Genomic DNA, 14,801 nt, shown 5'->3' with positions numbered 1-14,801 from the left:
ACACCTGGAGGGGCGTGATTGGGAGGAACGGCCCCCCTGATCTGAACCCGAGTGGTGTTCAGTTATTGGACTTCTGTGCTAGTCACAGTTTGTCCATAACGAACACCATGTTCAAGCATAAGGGTGTCCATCAGTGCACGTGGCACCAGGACACCCTAGGCCGCAGGTCGATGATCGACTTTGTTGTCGTCTCATCTGACCTGCGGCCGTATGTCTTGGACACTCGGGTGAAGAGAGGGGCGGAGCTGTCAACTGATCACCACCTGGTGGTGAGTTGGATCCGATGGTGGGGGAGGAAGCTGGACAGACTCGGCAGGCCCAAGCGTACTGTAAGGGTCTGCTGGGAACGTCTGGCCGAGTCTCCTGTCAGAGAGATCTTTAACTCCCACCTCCGGCAGAGCTTCGACTGGATCCCGAGGGAGGTTGGAGATATTGAGTCCGAGTGGACCATGTTCTCCACCGCCATTGTCGAAGCGGCCGCTCGGAGCTGTGGCCGTAAGGTCTCCGGTGCCTGTCGAGGCGGCAATCCCCGAACCCGGTGGTGGACACCGGAAGTAAGGGATGCCGTCAAGCTGAAGAAGGAGTCCTATCAGGCCTGGTTGGCTTGTGGGACTCCTGAGGCAGCTGACGGGTACCGACAGGCCAAGCGGGCTGCAGCCCGGGTGGTTGTGGAGGCAAAAACTCGGGCCTGGGAGGAGTTCGGTGAGGCCATGGAGAAGGACTATCGGCTGGCCTCGAAGAGATTCTGGCAAACCATCCGGCGCCTCAGGAGAGGGAAACAGTGCCCTACCAACGCTGTTTACAGTAGAGGTGGGCAGCTGTTGACCTCAACTGAGGATGTCGTCGGGCGGTGGAAGGAGTACTTCGAGGATCTCCTCAATCCCGCTGACATGTCTTCCATTGAGGAAGCAGAGGATGAGGGCTCAGTGGTGGACTCGTCCATCACCCGGGCTGAAGTCACAGAGGTGGTCAAGAAACTCCTCGGTGGCAAGGCACCGGGGGTGGATGAGATCCGCCCTGAGTACCTCAAGTCTCTGGATGTTGTGGGGCTGTCTTGGTTGACACGCCTGTGCAACATCGCGTGGCGGTCGGGGACAGTGCCTCTGGGATGGCAGACCGGGGTGGTGGTCCCTCTTTTTAAGAAGGGGGACCGGAGGGTGTGTTCCAACTATAGGGGGATCACACTTCTCAGCCTCCCCGGGAAAGTCTATGCCAGGGTTCTGGAGAGGAGAATACGGCCGATAGTAGAACCTCGGATTCAGGAGGAACAGTGTGGTTTTCGTCCGGGCCGTGGAACACTGGACCAGCTCTATACCCTCTACGGGGTGTTGGAGGGTTCATGGGAGTTTGCCCAACCAATCCACATGTGTTTTGTGGATTTGGAGAAGGCATTCGACTGTGTCCCTCGCGGCATCTTGTGGAGGGTGCTTGGGGAATATGGGGTCCTGGGTCCTTTGCTAAGGGCTGTCAGGTCCCTATACAACCGAAGCAGGAGCTTGGTCCGCATTGCCGGCAGTAAGTCAGACTTGTTCCCAGTGCATGTTGGACTCCGGCAGGGCTGCCCTTTGTCACCGGTTCTGTTTGTAATTTTTATGGACAGAATTTCTAGGCGCAGCCAGGGGCCGGAGGGTGTCAGGTTTGGGGACCACACGATTTCGTCTCTGCTCTTTGCAGATGATGTTGTCGTGTTGGCCCCTTCTAACCAGGACCTTCAGCATGCACTGGGACGGTTTGCAGCCGAGTGTGAAGCGGTGGGGATGAAAATCAGTACCTCCAAATCCGAGGCCATGGTCCTCAGTCGGAAAAGGGTGGCTTGCCCACTTCAGGTTGGTGGAGAGTGCCTGCCTCAAGTGGAGGAGTTTAAGTATCTAGGGGTCTTGTTCACGAGTGAGGGAAGGATGGAACGGGAGATTGACAGACGGATCGGTGCAGCTTCTGCAGTAATGCAGTCGATGTATCGGTCTGTCGTGGTGAAGAAAGAGCTGAGCCGCAAGGCGAAGCTCTCGATTTACCAGTCAATCTACGTTCCTACTCTCACCTATGGTCATGAGCTTTGGGTCATGACCGAAAGGACAAGATCCCGGATACAGGCGGCCGAAATGAGTTTTCTCCGCAGGGTGGCTGGGCGATCCCTTAGAGATAGGGTGAGAAGCTCGGTCACCCGGGAGGAGCTCAGAGTAGAGCCGTTGCTCCTCCACATCGAGAGGGGTCAGCTGAGGTGGCTTGGGCATCTTTTTCGGATGCCTCCGGAACGCCTTCCTGGGAAGGTGTTCCGGTCCCATCCCACCGGGAGGAGACCCCGGGGAAGACCTAGGACACGCTGGAGGGACTATGTCTCCCGGCTGGCCTGGGAACGCCTCGGTGTCCCCCCGGAAGAGCTAGAGGAAGTGTCTGGGGAGAGGGAAGTCTGGGCATCCCTGCTTAGACTGCTGCCCCCGCGACCCGGCCCCGGATAAGCGGTAGAAGATGGATGGATGGACTGAGATACCTAGATATTGACTGTTAATGTTTGAAAAAAGAGGTGGTTGTTAAGCCTGAATTTGTCTCAAAACCAATAAGAAAGTTTGCAGTTTGTTGGGTGCATTTGTATGTCAAGTAAAGCATGTCAATAGGAGATGCTGGTATCATTTTAAGCAAGAAAGGAAGGCAGAGAATGGAAAGAAAATAAAAGAGACTAAGGCAACTGGCAGTAAACAAAGATTATGACAGTTACTTTGGTAGTCTGTCAACATGACTCACACAGAGGTCCAATGAGGGTCAAAAGAATCTCTACTGAAATTCCTCTATGGCTCTTGTTTGATATTCTTGTCTTCCAGAAAAACTAAAAAGTTTGATTGACTACTGAAGCTGTCATATTGTAAATAGACATCCCCAAAGGAAGAAAAAGTAAAGCATTTCTAGGCTCCTGGTGCACGAATGAAAAAGTTATAGATAAATCACAGAGCCAGTCAAGCCACTACTTTACACATCAATTTTGCCTTCCCAATTAGTGTTTGTGCACTGAGTGTGAAAAACCAAGATATGAATCCATCTGTGACTACAACAATCGGAGACCTGGCAGCCTTAACTGAGGCAGTCCACAGCAGCCAGTTGCTGGTTTAGAATGAAAGTACTGCCTTTGATATTTTCATTTATTGACAAGACTTCAAATGGAACCTCCATAAAGCAGATCAGAGCCTGAAGGCTGGGCCTGTGCTTCCAAAGGCTGTATGGCTAGTGGGTATAAGTCAGAAAGCACTGAGGAAAACAGATGACTAGTAACCTGTGCCCAGTGGCGGTTTCAGTGATTTGGGGGCCCTAGGCAGAGACTGGTAGAGGCTTCACCATCATCATCCTTATCAAAGCCATACTGGCAACGTTTTGAATATACCTTCTTTCTTTACTGTTGACTGGAACTGCCACTTCAAAGGGCACTTGCATCGCTGCCCCTTTCAGTAGAGTAAATCAATTAAAAAATAATAAAAATAATTATCTGAAGGGTACACACTACCTTATAAGCTATGACTACAGTGAAGCAGAAAGCATTTAGACATTTTGTTCAAGTGTGCAGTTTCTTAATCATGATCAAGTGCATTCGTATACCTTCCTTTTCTCACTATCCTGCACCTTTCCTCATCTGTCAGCTGGGAGGGCCACATATACCAGGAACAGAATTTATAGTCTGTGTCACGACACTGTCAGCATTCTTGGGGAGCCAAGAAAGTCAACATCGCAAATATGTGATCGGTAGCACTGTCGCTATCAACATCATAATCTACATTTGCCTCATTATAATCAGCATGCGCGATGTTAGAATAACAACCTGATGGAACTGAGTCAATGCGTTCTAACCTCTGTCTGGTGGCCAATCATGATGGTCCAGGTCAGGGATAGGGCCTTCTTACATGACTGTCAAACCGTAAGGAATAGCCGTTGCCGCAGAGCTTTCCACGTTGGTGTCACAAGCAGTAGCCGCAGCCGCTAAGCTACAAATGTAATGGACACTCACGCCATTTTTCTCCTTCATTCTTATTTCAGTTTTCATTTTCACAGGGCCTTCCATGAGCGTCTGGCTACCACTGCCTGTGCCTGAGCAACAGCTTCTGCATCTTGAGAACTTGTGGGCTTAAAGCTGTTTGTAGTAACTGGGCAAAAAGGCTACAGGAGCTGTAGCTGGACAACAAGAGCTGTACTTGGGGAAAAGGGAGCTATAGTTGGGCAACAAGAGCAACAGGGCAACAACTTTAACAAGCTATTATTTAGTGGCTTACAAACAAACCATTCTGCATGACATTTGTATGGGGACAAATTGAGAGACCTGTAGCATAACCAAATGATTCTGCTGCATTAATTTAGCTTTGGCAATGCGCCATGGCAAAAATCATTACCAACATGCCAAAAAGTGAGTATGGAACATGAAACAAAATTCTTCCAAAACACAGTCACACGTGATACCTCTCTGCCAACAAAACAAGGGGTAAATGGAAGAATCAGACAACCCCAGAGTAGAATAGTTTATCTATTTAGCTAGTGGACTCGTTGTGTATTCTACGCAAGATAAATATTCCTAACCTTTAAGCAGCGGCGTGAATAAGTAAAAAGTTTCAGGGACAGGGGAGCATCTGGGGAGAGTCGGGCTTAATATAACATGGGTCATTTGAAGGGTAATTTGAGCAAAAACCATCCTACCTCAAACTTATTTTGGGGATAACTTAAACAAGGAGACAGATTCAATCTTTGGTTAAGCAAAAGCAGTGTGAGCTAAGGAAGTTTATTGAAGTGTTTTACTGCCGATCAAGCAAGTAAACCTAATGAGGTAACCTATTTTCACTGTGTTTATTTAAGATTTCCGGGACATAACATTTAATGAGATGCTTACTGTGTAAAATATCACATTTGGTAAATGAAAATTATTAGCCCAATAAATGTAAGTAAATGTAGACAGGCAACCCTATGCCCAATCTATTTAGAGATATTACATTACGTTAAGTAAGGGAATGGGCAAAAACTGTCAATTTCAGCCTAAAATGATGTACCCAAATCTAAATGCTTGTAGCTCATGACTTGGATATAGTATAAACATATGTCTGATTTCATTTGAAAGGAGACCCTCTTTAGTTTGTAGGAAGTATAAATAAATGCAGGAAAGTATAACACAATAGATTTGGCAGAAGATAAAACAAACCAAAAACATGCGTTTTGCCTAAAGAAATAAATCCTCATCATGTTTGAATTGCAGTGGGGAAGGCCAAACATGGATTATGAATCTAGAGGAATTTTCCACTTGATCCACTAGATGTCAGCAGGATCTGGGTAAAGTTTCAGGCCATCTGATATTAAATTCAGTGATCTACCTACTCATTTGTAAAGCAAGGCCAAAGTGTCCTTTACAGATTGGCCACTTTGTGCCAAATTGGACACTTTGGACACATTATGAATTTTCAAGTTCATATCTACACAGAACATACAACAGTGCAAAGGTGATAAAAAATCAAAGCCTAACATAGCCTAATATGCTAACGCTAATATATTGTATGTCTTGGGTAATCTATCTTATTGTACTCACCAAGTTGCTTGACTTACAGTCCATGATTTCTTCAAAAAATCTAGTCCAAATTGGGCTCCTATGTTGCTTTTCCACTTAGGAGTAGCCATTTAATCTTTAAATGCTGAGTACAGTTTAGTGAGCAGTGATACCTGTGTGTCTTGCGCATTAGTCAAGTTTGGTTGAAGATTTGTGGGGGTGGTGCACACTGTTGGTGTGTCCTGTGTGTGAGTCTGACGGTGATTGTTCAACAATTGCTGTAAAGTGTGGCTCGTGTGCTGTCAACCTAGCTTGTTTCAAATCCATTGGTCGTCATTTGAGGAAGATACCTGCTATAAAAGACATGAGCTTGTGCATAATCAGTGCCAGAATCCATGTCTTTGCTGACCTGGTGCGAAGCATGTAGGAATGTAGAAGGATAAACTATGACTGGTTACATGCTACAGACTCTCTTCTTTTCAGAAATATCAATTATTGCTGTGTTAAACCTATTAAGGGTTTTGAATATCATGAATAGTTTTGCTCTGTGTTGGATTTCGTGCTACAACGCTGTGAAGAAAATGAATCGTTTTCGATTATAAAAATGTATTTTATCAAACCAAACAATGCTTTGCTATATCTCTGGGACCACCAAGATAAGAAATCAGAAGAAGACGGCTCATTGTAAGTACAAAATGTATCATCTGATCCAAAACTAGCAACCCTGATGCCTTAGAAAAAGTGTTGTGTGGATGTTGACTATACTCAAACACTTGCATAGGAGTTAGTCGCCGTAATAGCTACTTTAAATTGTATACTGCAGTTAGATAAATGAGATTCTAAGCTTTCTGCCCATATATAATATGGCGATAACAAAAAATTATATTTACAACACTTCGCACACTATGTCGCGAAAAAGCATGGGCGTCCCCCTACATTTCTTAATTTAATACCCTTTTCAAGTCTACAGAACATTGGTTTCTTAGTAATTGTACAAATTCTCTCACAGCACCCCTCCGCGACAACCCCCCGACAACAAATTTTTCCAGAGGAAACACAACCCCTGATGTAATCCTGTGGATTTAATACAGGAAAGAAGACACCTGCAGAGTGTGCTTGCAGTACACTCACTAAAAATAACCTGTAGATGGAAGTACAAAAATGTCAAGAGAAATACACAGCAGGGGACACACTGCACAGTAGCGTGGGAGGGAAAAGCGTCAGCGATCAACAAACATCAAATCAACTCAATGGTTAAAAAAAAACAAAAAAACTACCAAGCACTAACCACTGTCTGGAAACCTCCAGTCCCTTTGGGCAGCGGCGGGGGAGGGGGGGGATGCTCCGACCTGGGCAAGACTGACATGGACAAAAACAGGGAGAGTATGAGTGGACTTACGGTTTTGAAGTCTTCGTGGCTGCAATCCTGGCCTTGGTAGCGGCAGTAGAGCATCATCTCCTTGAGGTCGTGGCCGACTCTCTCCGTGAATTCGTGCATGCTGAAGGGCTTGGGCCTGTAGGCCGTGAAGTTGGCCCTGGTTGTGAGGAAGGACAGGACGTGGGGCTCGGCGAGCTGGGGCTCGGGGATCCTCAGGTGGACGTCCAGCAGGGCCAGCAGCTCCCCGGCGTGGTAGAGGTCGTTGCGGGTCAGCCGGCTGAAGCGGTAGGCGTTCAGGTTGCACACGGTGACGGCCGGGAAAACCAGGCTCCCCGACACCACGGCGTCCATGCTTGTCAAGTGCGGGTAGGACAGGAAGTTAGCCAGGCTCTCTGCACTCTCCAGGCCCAGGAGGACCATGCAGGCGAGCAGGGTGGTGGCCCAGAGCAGCCGTCGGGGAGTGGGCTGGCCGTACGGGAAGACGAAGCGCAGGCCGTGGAGCGTGCTGGCGTGGGTGAAAGCCTGCCAGGAGGACGGGTGCACGCTGGAGCTCTCATGGCTTCCTTCACTGCCACTGCTCTCTTTCAGGTCCATCATGACCCCTTCGGCCCTGCAGCCAAGGAGGCCTCAATACACACGCACGCACACACACACTCAACTACAGAGACACAGAGAGAGAGAGAGGAAAACACAATGAGAGCCATGAACTACCACCTAGAGCCAAACAAACAAAGCAGCACGTCATCGCATGTTCAGCTCATCGAAGAAGCACAGGAACAAGTGGAGGCTGATAGACCACCCAAAGACACCTGAAGCACAAACACTAAGAATCACGGAGAGCTGAATAAAGCAGCTCAGGGAAAGTATCCAGGCAAAGACACAGACCTAGAGACATGAGGGAGAGGTCTTTACCCCCCAAGTCAATACTCCAGATAGGAGACAGCAAGAGAGAGAGAGAGAGAGAGAGAGAGAGACCTTCCCTGGGGCATTCCTTCAACCCCCAGTCTTTCTCTGTGCCTATCACTGTGGATGCCAGCCTCTCTGTGCCTCCCACAACACTCCCCTAACCCCCCCACCCCCCACACCCCCCCGCCACCCTCTCTCCTTCTCTGAGTAACCGTTTGTTTTCCTTGACAAGATCCCAGAGGTAAGTCCACTGTGACACAGAGCAAGAGTCATTTCAGCCAAGAGCCAATCAAAACCATCTCTGCATTCAGTGTCCCCACTTTACACACCGCGGGGGCGCGCACACACACGCACATACACACCCACACACACACACACACACACACACACACAGACAAACACCCAGCTCTCTGGAGCTTCCTGTGCGACTAATGACAAGCCTATAAGCACCTCTCGTTCAGCCTAGCGAGATGACATCCAGCCTGTGTGTGAGTATGAGTGAGTCTGAGAGTGGGCGTGAGAGATAGAGAGAGAGAGCAGGGAGACGGGGGGGAGAGTCGGGGAGGAATGGAGAAAGAGCCGCTGATGATCAGAGCCGCCGGTTAATCGCGCATGCCGATCCAAACTCCTCCTGCTATCCTCTGGCCAGACACAACCGCTCTCCCTCCTCTTCCCAGCTCATCCGTGGAGCCAGTGAACAACAGTGGAACCGGGAGAGACGAGAGGCGCACACACTCGGGCAGAGAGAGAGAGAGAGAGAGAGAGAGAGAGCTGGGAGAAGGGGGGCAAAGCACGCACAAACACACTCCTCGTAGCCAAGTCTCTTATTGAATCGGCTTTTTCTTTTCCTCTTGCTTCAATTTTTCTCCTCCAAATGTCTGTTTTCGTACTCCCCATCTCACCACTAACCAAGTGATGGATGGCTGCTGGACACAGACTGTTGGGGTGCCGGCTGGTATGGGGAAAGTGGAGGGGGGAGATCATGCACGACCTGAGGTGAGGAAGGAGGGGGTCGAAGAGGGGAGAAGAGATGAGAAAGAAAGTCTCCGCTACTGATTAGAAAACACTGCATGTTGTTCCCAGCAGGCACGAGTTGTCTTTGGTGTTTGTATTTATGGTAGTCGTGATACAGATGTGTAATCCACAATGTCTGTACGAGACAATGCGTGTTGAAGTATCTTAACCCAGAGATGTTTACCAGTGTGTGTTGCTGGGGGTGAGGTGGAGTGAGCCTGTCTGCGTGTGCGAGCTAATACATGGAGACAGGGGGGGAGACAGGGGGGGGGGGGGGCAGGGGGAAGATAGAGGGGGAGCGACCAAAGAAAGGAGTGTGGCTGTGTGTGGCAAAAACAGACAACTTAGGGAGAGGAATGAGGCTAAAAATGAGTGGTAAGGGCATGTTTGTGTGGGTAGCCAACATGACAAAGAGATGGTTGAAAAAAGACAATACGAAAAAGACAAATGCATCTATATATTGTTTTGGAAATCATATTTTGCGCAGGTATATACATTTGCAGAGTTGCATCTGTGTAACTAAAAGTTATGACACATTTGTAAGTATTACAGCCTGAATTGGAGCGTTGATTAAAAATGGTCGCCATCTGCTGATATTCGTAAGATGTGCAATATGCATGTAAATGGAAGGCTGTAATTGGGTACATTGCCTATTATTCTGATGTTGTGGGATAAAATGTGCCGTAACTGCAGAACTAGCATAAATCCAACTCTGGGTCTTTGATATGCCTGTTGAGTGCATTATGTTAAGCAATATAACAAATGTAACAAATATTTAACAAATAAACAATTTACAATTATCATTCATTTATACTTTTTTTCACTAAAATACTACTAGGGCTAGCAATAGAACCTCATTTCACATCAATTGTTGCTTAGTAGCACCTATAGATCAAACATGATGGAAACTAATAGCAGGACTGGGTAAAGGCACAAATATATGGTTTCAATTATGCGAGAACTCAACATCATATTGTGTTTTTGGTCTGGTTATCATGAGAAATCCCTCATGTATGCCAGTCCTCACATAACCAGTTTAAATATATCAATTTTCCTTTTCCTACTATTATCCTTGCTGTGGACTGCCACAGATGGGATCCAACCCAGTAGATGTAATTTGCTTGGTGACCCACAAGAGAAGAACTGCTAGTGGAGAAGGAATATTATAAATGTACGTATTTGTGCTTGCTCTTTGCTGCCCTTGCATCTGTTATTTTTCCTCTTTATTCAAGGGAGTCGACGAGAGGATGAATGATCCTAGAGTTACAATTTTTATTTTGTTATTATAGGTCTTTTTTGAAAAAGGCTTACAATTTCATCAGAAGATAAACTGAATAAACTGAGCAGCTATGTAAGTTGTTATATTTGTATTGACTGTTAACCTCAGCACCATTCTATTGTTTGGTAGGCCCACATCAATCAGAAACAGAAAAGATGCCATTCTCGAAAATGCTATGATTTTGAGGGAAATATAAATACTTCACTCGTAATGTAGTTAAGACTTTATTTGGAGTATAGACACCAGATTCTACCCATAACATTTAAACTGTCTACTAATTCAGATAATCCCAGCATCTGGTGGAACAATCCCAAAAGTTGGCCTTAATTGGAAAATAAATCTCAGGGACAATAGGCATTGGTTTGCTCTGCTTAGTCCAACAATCCATTCTCTCAAACAATACCTTGCCCCTCGTGTCTCTCCCACCCAAGCGCCAAACACTTTATTGGAAGATTGATGTCATAGCAGATGAGCTGTCTCAATACTGCACTGACTCAGGGGACAACAAGGCGATTGTTGCTTCATTAAAACTTGTTAATTGTGATAAAATGTTGTTACTACAGTGGCTATCTACCTAATTTACCCTAGCTGTAACCTTAGTAAGCTGTGCTTGTTTGTTGATAGTATTAGCATAGGTCCTATTTCATAGACATCTGAATAAACTGAGCAGCTTAAGTTCTGTGTATTAGTTTAATTAGTTTCAAGTTTAATGTAGAAGTCAGTATTCTATGTTTAAAGATGTAGGCTAAGGCTAAAATGTTAAATGTATTTAGGGAGCAAAGAAAACATCCCTTGTCTGCTAAAGTGTTAAACATACACATTATCATGTAGAACTTACTTCTACTCATAATTAGAAACACAAACACCAAAAGTGCAAAGAAATATGGGCCATTCCCATCCATAGAAAAACCTCACAGGGCTGGTGTCTTGGGGCAGGTGGAGATGGATGCACCCATATACAGGAGATGCTAGTCATACTATTAAGTGGTCGATTGTGTTGTCTAGGTCTTTGTCTTTCCTTCATATAGTATTTTAGTTGAATTGTACACTCACCTAAAGGATTATTAGGAACACCTGTTCAATTTCTCATGAATGCAATTATCTAATCAACCAATCACATGGCAGTTGCTTCAATGCATTTAGGGGTGTGGTCCTGGTCAAGACAATCTCCTGAACTCCAAACTGAATGTCAGAATCGGAAAGAAAGGTGATTAAATTTTGAGCGTGGCATGGTTGTCGGTGCCAGACGGGCCGGTCTGAGTATTTCACAATCTGCTCAGTTACTGGGATTTTCACGCACAACCACTTCTAGGGTTTACAAAGAATGGTGTGAAAAGGGAAAAACATCCAGTATGTGGCAGTTCTGTGGGCGAAAATGCCTTGTTGATGCTAGAGGTCAGAGGAGAATGGGCCGACTGATTCAAGCTGATAGAAGAGCAACTTTGACTGAAATAACCACTCGTTACAACCGAGGTATGCAGCAAAGCATTTGTGAAGCCACAACATGCACAACCTTGAGGTGGATGGGCTACAACAGCAGAAGACCCAACCGGGTACCAATCATCTCCACTACAAATAGGAAAAAGAGGCTACAATTTGCACGAGCTCACCAAAATTGGACAGTTGAAGACTGGAAGAATGTTGCCTGGTCTGATGAGTCTCGATTTCTGTTGAGACATTCAGATGGTAGAGTCAGAATTTGGCGTAAACAGAATGAGAACATAGATCCATCATGCCTTGTTACCACTGTGCAGGCTGGTGGTGGTGGTGTAATGGTGTGGGGGATGTTTTCTTGGCACACTTTAGGCCCCTTAGTGCCAATTGGGCATCGTTTAAATGCCACGGCCTACCTGAGCATTGTTTCTGACCATGTCCATCCCTTTATGACCACCATGTACCCATCCTCTGATGGCTACTTCCAGCAGGATAATGCACCATGTCACATAGCTCGAATCATTTCAAATTGGTTTCTTGAACATGACAATGAGTTCACTGTACTGAAATGGCCCCCACAGTCACCAGATCTCAACCCAATAGAGCATCTTTGGGATGTGGTGGAACGGGAGCTTCGTGCCCTGGATGTGCATCCCACAAATCCCCATCAACTGCAAGATGCTATCCTATCAATATGGGCCAACATTTCTAAAGAATGCTTTCAGCACCTTGTTGAATCAATGCCACGTAGAATTAAGGCAGTTCTGAAGGCGAAAGGGGCCAAACACAGTATTAGTATGGTGTTCCTACTAATCCTTTAGGTGAGTGTCTATGTATTGTTATAATGTGTAAAACACTAACATTCTCATGGTACAATTTTCGAAAGAGATAACACACAATGTAGCCCACACACAATCCAAAACACACACATTGTTTATAGTTGTATTTTACATTTGTGGTCTCTGTTCTGCATCAGTGTCTTGTTATTCATTTAGTGTGTTTTCTGTGAAGCCCAGAAAGACTATCTGCCGCTTCACTGGAGTCAAATAAAAATATACAGCAGCCCAGTATGTGAACAATGTAGCTGGCACCTGAGCTAAATTTGACCGATGGCTACACAGATTAGGGATCCATCTGCTCTAGGCTTCATTTACATTTGTGCTTCTGAACAGAGAAAAGTTTTAGAACTTGCCAGTGGGCTGAATTAGCCAGGTGTCAAGACTTTGTGGGTAAATCCAGGATTGCGCCAGCAAAGTCTTCTAGACAGCAATATTAGAGACAGTTTGCATAGCATATACTGATTAAAGCCAAAGGCAACTCATCTCGAAATCGAGAGCTAAAGAAAATGGGTCCCTTCTCTTGCTCAGCTTTCTCCATGTGCTTAAACTTCCATGCCTCTTTTAATGCCGGTCCGTTTTATCTTACGTCCATCTTAAATGAAGGACCCCCATAGCTGAGGCATCAAACCAGCGGCCTATGTCTGACGGCTAGTGCTTGGTGGCGCTAAAGTGGTCTGACACAGGATCAGTTTACTACACTGAACCACAGTTACACAGCGGTTTATGGCAATGCCCTTAATATTTTCTGTGTAAGTGTGTAAAAAAAGTTTTTTAAACCTTTTTAAATACAAAACTACCAGGGAAAGGCACAGTGGATAGGAAAAGTCTACAAAATGCTTGCACAATCTTCGCCTTGGTTGCCATAAAATGCAATGAAAAAAGGGATTACAAAAATAACGAGATTACTGAAGATCTATGCCCACTCCCCATTTCCAATTAGAAACATATAGGACATTTTCCAAATAAAAAACAAATGAAAAGACAAGTACACTGTTAATTGCAAATGTCTTCCCAACTGTACATTGTGTAATTCGTTAAGAACAAGTTTCTGTAACAACGGTCATTGGAAGCCAAAATCACCAACTGATTGAGGACTTGATTCAAACTCACACCGAAGATCAAAGTAAACAGTTGAAATCAAAGGCTATTCCCAATAGAGAATTTCATCACGGCTACTCATAATGGCCCTCATTTATCAAAAGTGCGTACACCCAATTTCCAGCGTACACCTGGCGTACACCCAAAACCACGGTGACTTTGAGATTTATCAATATGGACGTTGGCGTACGGCACTCTTAAATCCTACGCCAGCTCAGGAGGTGGTGTACGCACGTTTTGAGTTAGTGCGGAAATGCGCAGAAAAACAAATCCTAACGCACTGACAAACTAAAATATATGATATATTATGACCCACTGTAAAATAAAAAACAGTATTTAGTTTTGTGCAACATGGACTTCAATCTTTAATTTGTGTGACTTTACCAAAGCATTTGATTTATATGTATTCCTTCAGATGCGAGCCTGTGCACTTTACATGACGTTTCAGGGTTAGGCCCGGCAGTTGCGCACGGACTGGGTTCAGTAATAAAAGTTTTTTAATGACCAAAATATAATTCAGACTGACAAAATAATAAAAATTACATTCTTCTTCTTTTAAATAATAATAATAGAAATAATAATAACGACATTCTTCTTCTAAATAACAATAAACGTCATTAATAATAAATATCATAAAATAATAAGACGAATGTTACAAATTGTCATGCAATTATTAATGTGAATGAATGGTATTCCACATCACATCATCATCTTTTATTCCGCTTTTTAAACTGCCAAATGAAACAATTTTATTTCTTTCTACCTCCCTGGTGATCGTCTCAATCTCCACGTCAGAGAAGTTTCTCTTTTTTGCCGTCTTCCGTGTGTCCATGGCTTAAAATGAGGGCGTGGGGGAAGTGGAGACTTGAATATATAGGGGCGTGTTATTCTAATGACGGTCGTTTTCAGCCGTACACCTGGATTTTAAAGGTACGCACAGCTTCATAAATCAGGCGATGAGGGGTGTAAGCAAAATCTTACGCCAACATATACACCCGTTTCTATGCAAGAATGATAAATGAGGGCCAAATGAGGGACTCAGTAGTGTGTATGGCCCCCACGTGCCTGTATGCACTCCCCACAACTTCTGGGCATGCTCCTGATGAGATGATGAATGGTGTCCTGGGGGATCTCATCCCAGACCTGGATCAGGGCTTCCGTGAGCTCTTGGACAGTCTGCAGCGCTACTTGGCAGCTTTCTGCCATCCAGCTGGTCCTATTACAAGAGGATTGTGATGACCACAGCAGTGTTTTTATACTTTTCCTCGTTAAATAAGATTTGGTTCAGGTGATCACCTAATCATTACCTCATTAAGTAAAATGAGGTGTGCCTGTGTTGGAATTTAACAG

General features: G+C 45.3%; 1 protein-coding gene across 1 annotated transcript in view; it reads right to left on the bottom strand.

Annotated features, from left to right (window-relative positions):
• asic2 (acid-sensing (proton-gated) ion channel 2) overlaps positions 1–8,466 on the bottom strand; it is a 479,621-nt gene extending 471,155 nt beyond the window's left edge. Inside the window, exons 1-2 of the mRNA XM_013135891.4 lie at positions 8,238–8,466; positions 6,903–7,539 (exon numbers count right to left, since the gene is read on the bottom strand). Coding sequence (XP_012991345.2) covers positions 6,903–7,478 — 576 coding nt within the window. The 5' untranslated portion in view covers positions 7,479–7,539; positions 8,238–8,466. The remainder of the gene's footprint in view (positions 1–6,902; positions 7,540–8,237) is intronic.
• Between the last annotated feature and the right edge of the window lie 6,335 nt (positions 8,467–14,801).

Source organism: Esox lucius, chromosome 11 (genome assembly GCF_011004845.1).
Source record: "Esox lucius isolate fEsoLuc1 chromosome 11, fEsoLuc1.pri, whole genome shotgun sequence".
Classification (NCBI taxonomy): domain Eukaryota; kingdom Metazoa; phylum Chordata; class Actinopteri; order Esociformes; family Esocidae; genus Esox; species Esox lucius.
The sequence above is the reverse complement of the archived record's forward strand: the minus strand, read 5'-3'. Positions and strand labels throughout refer to the sequence as shown.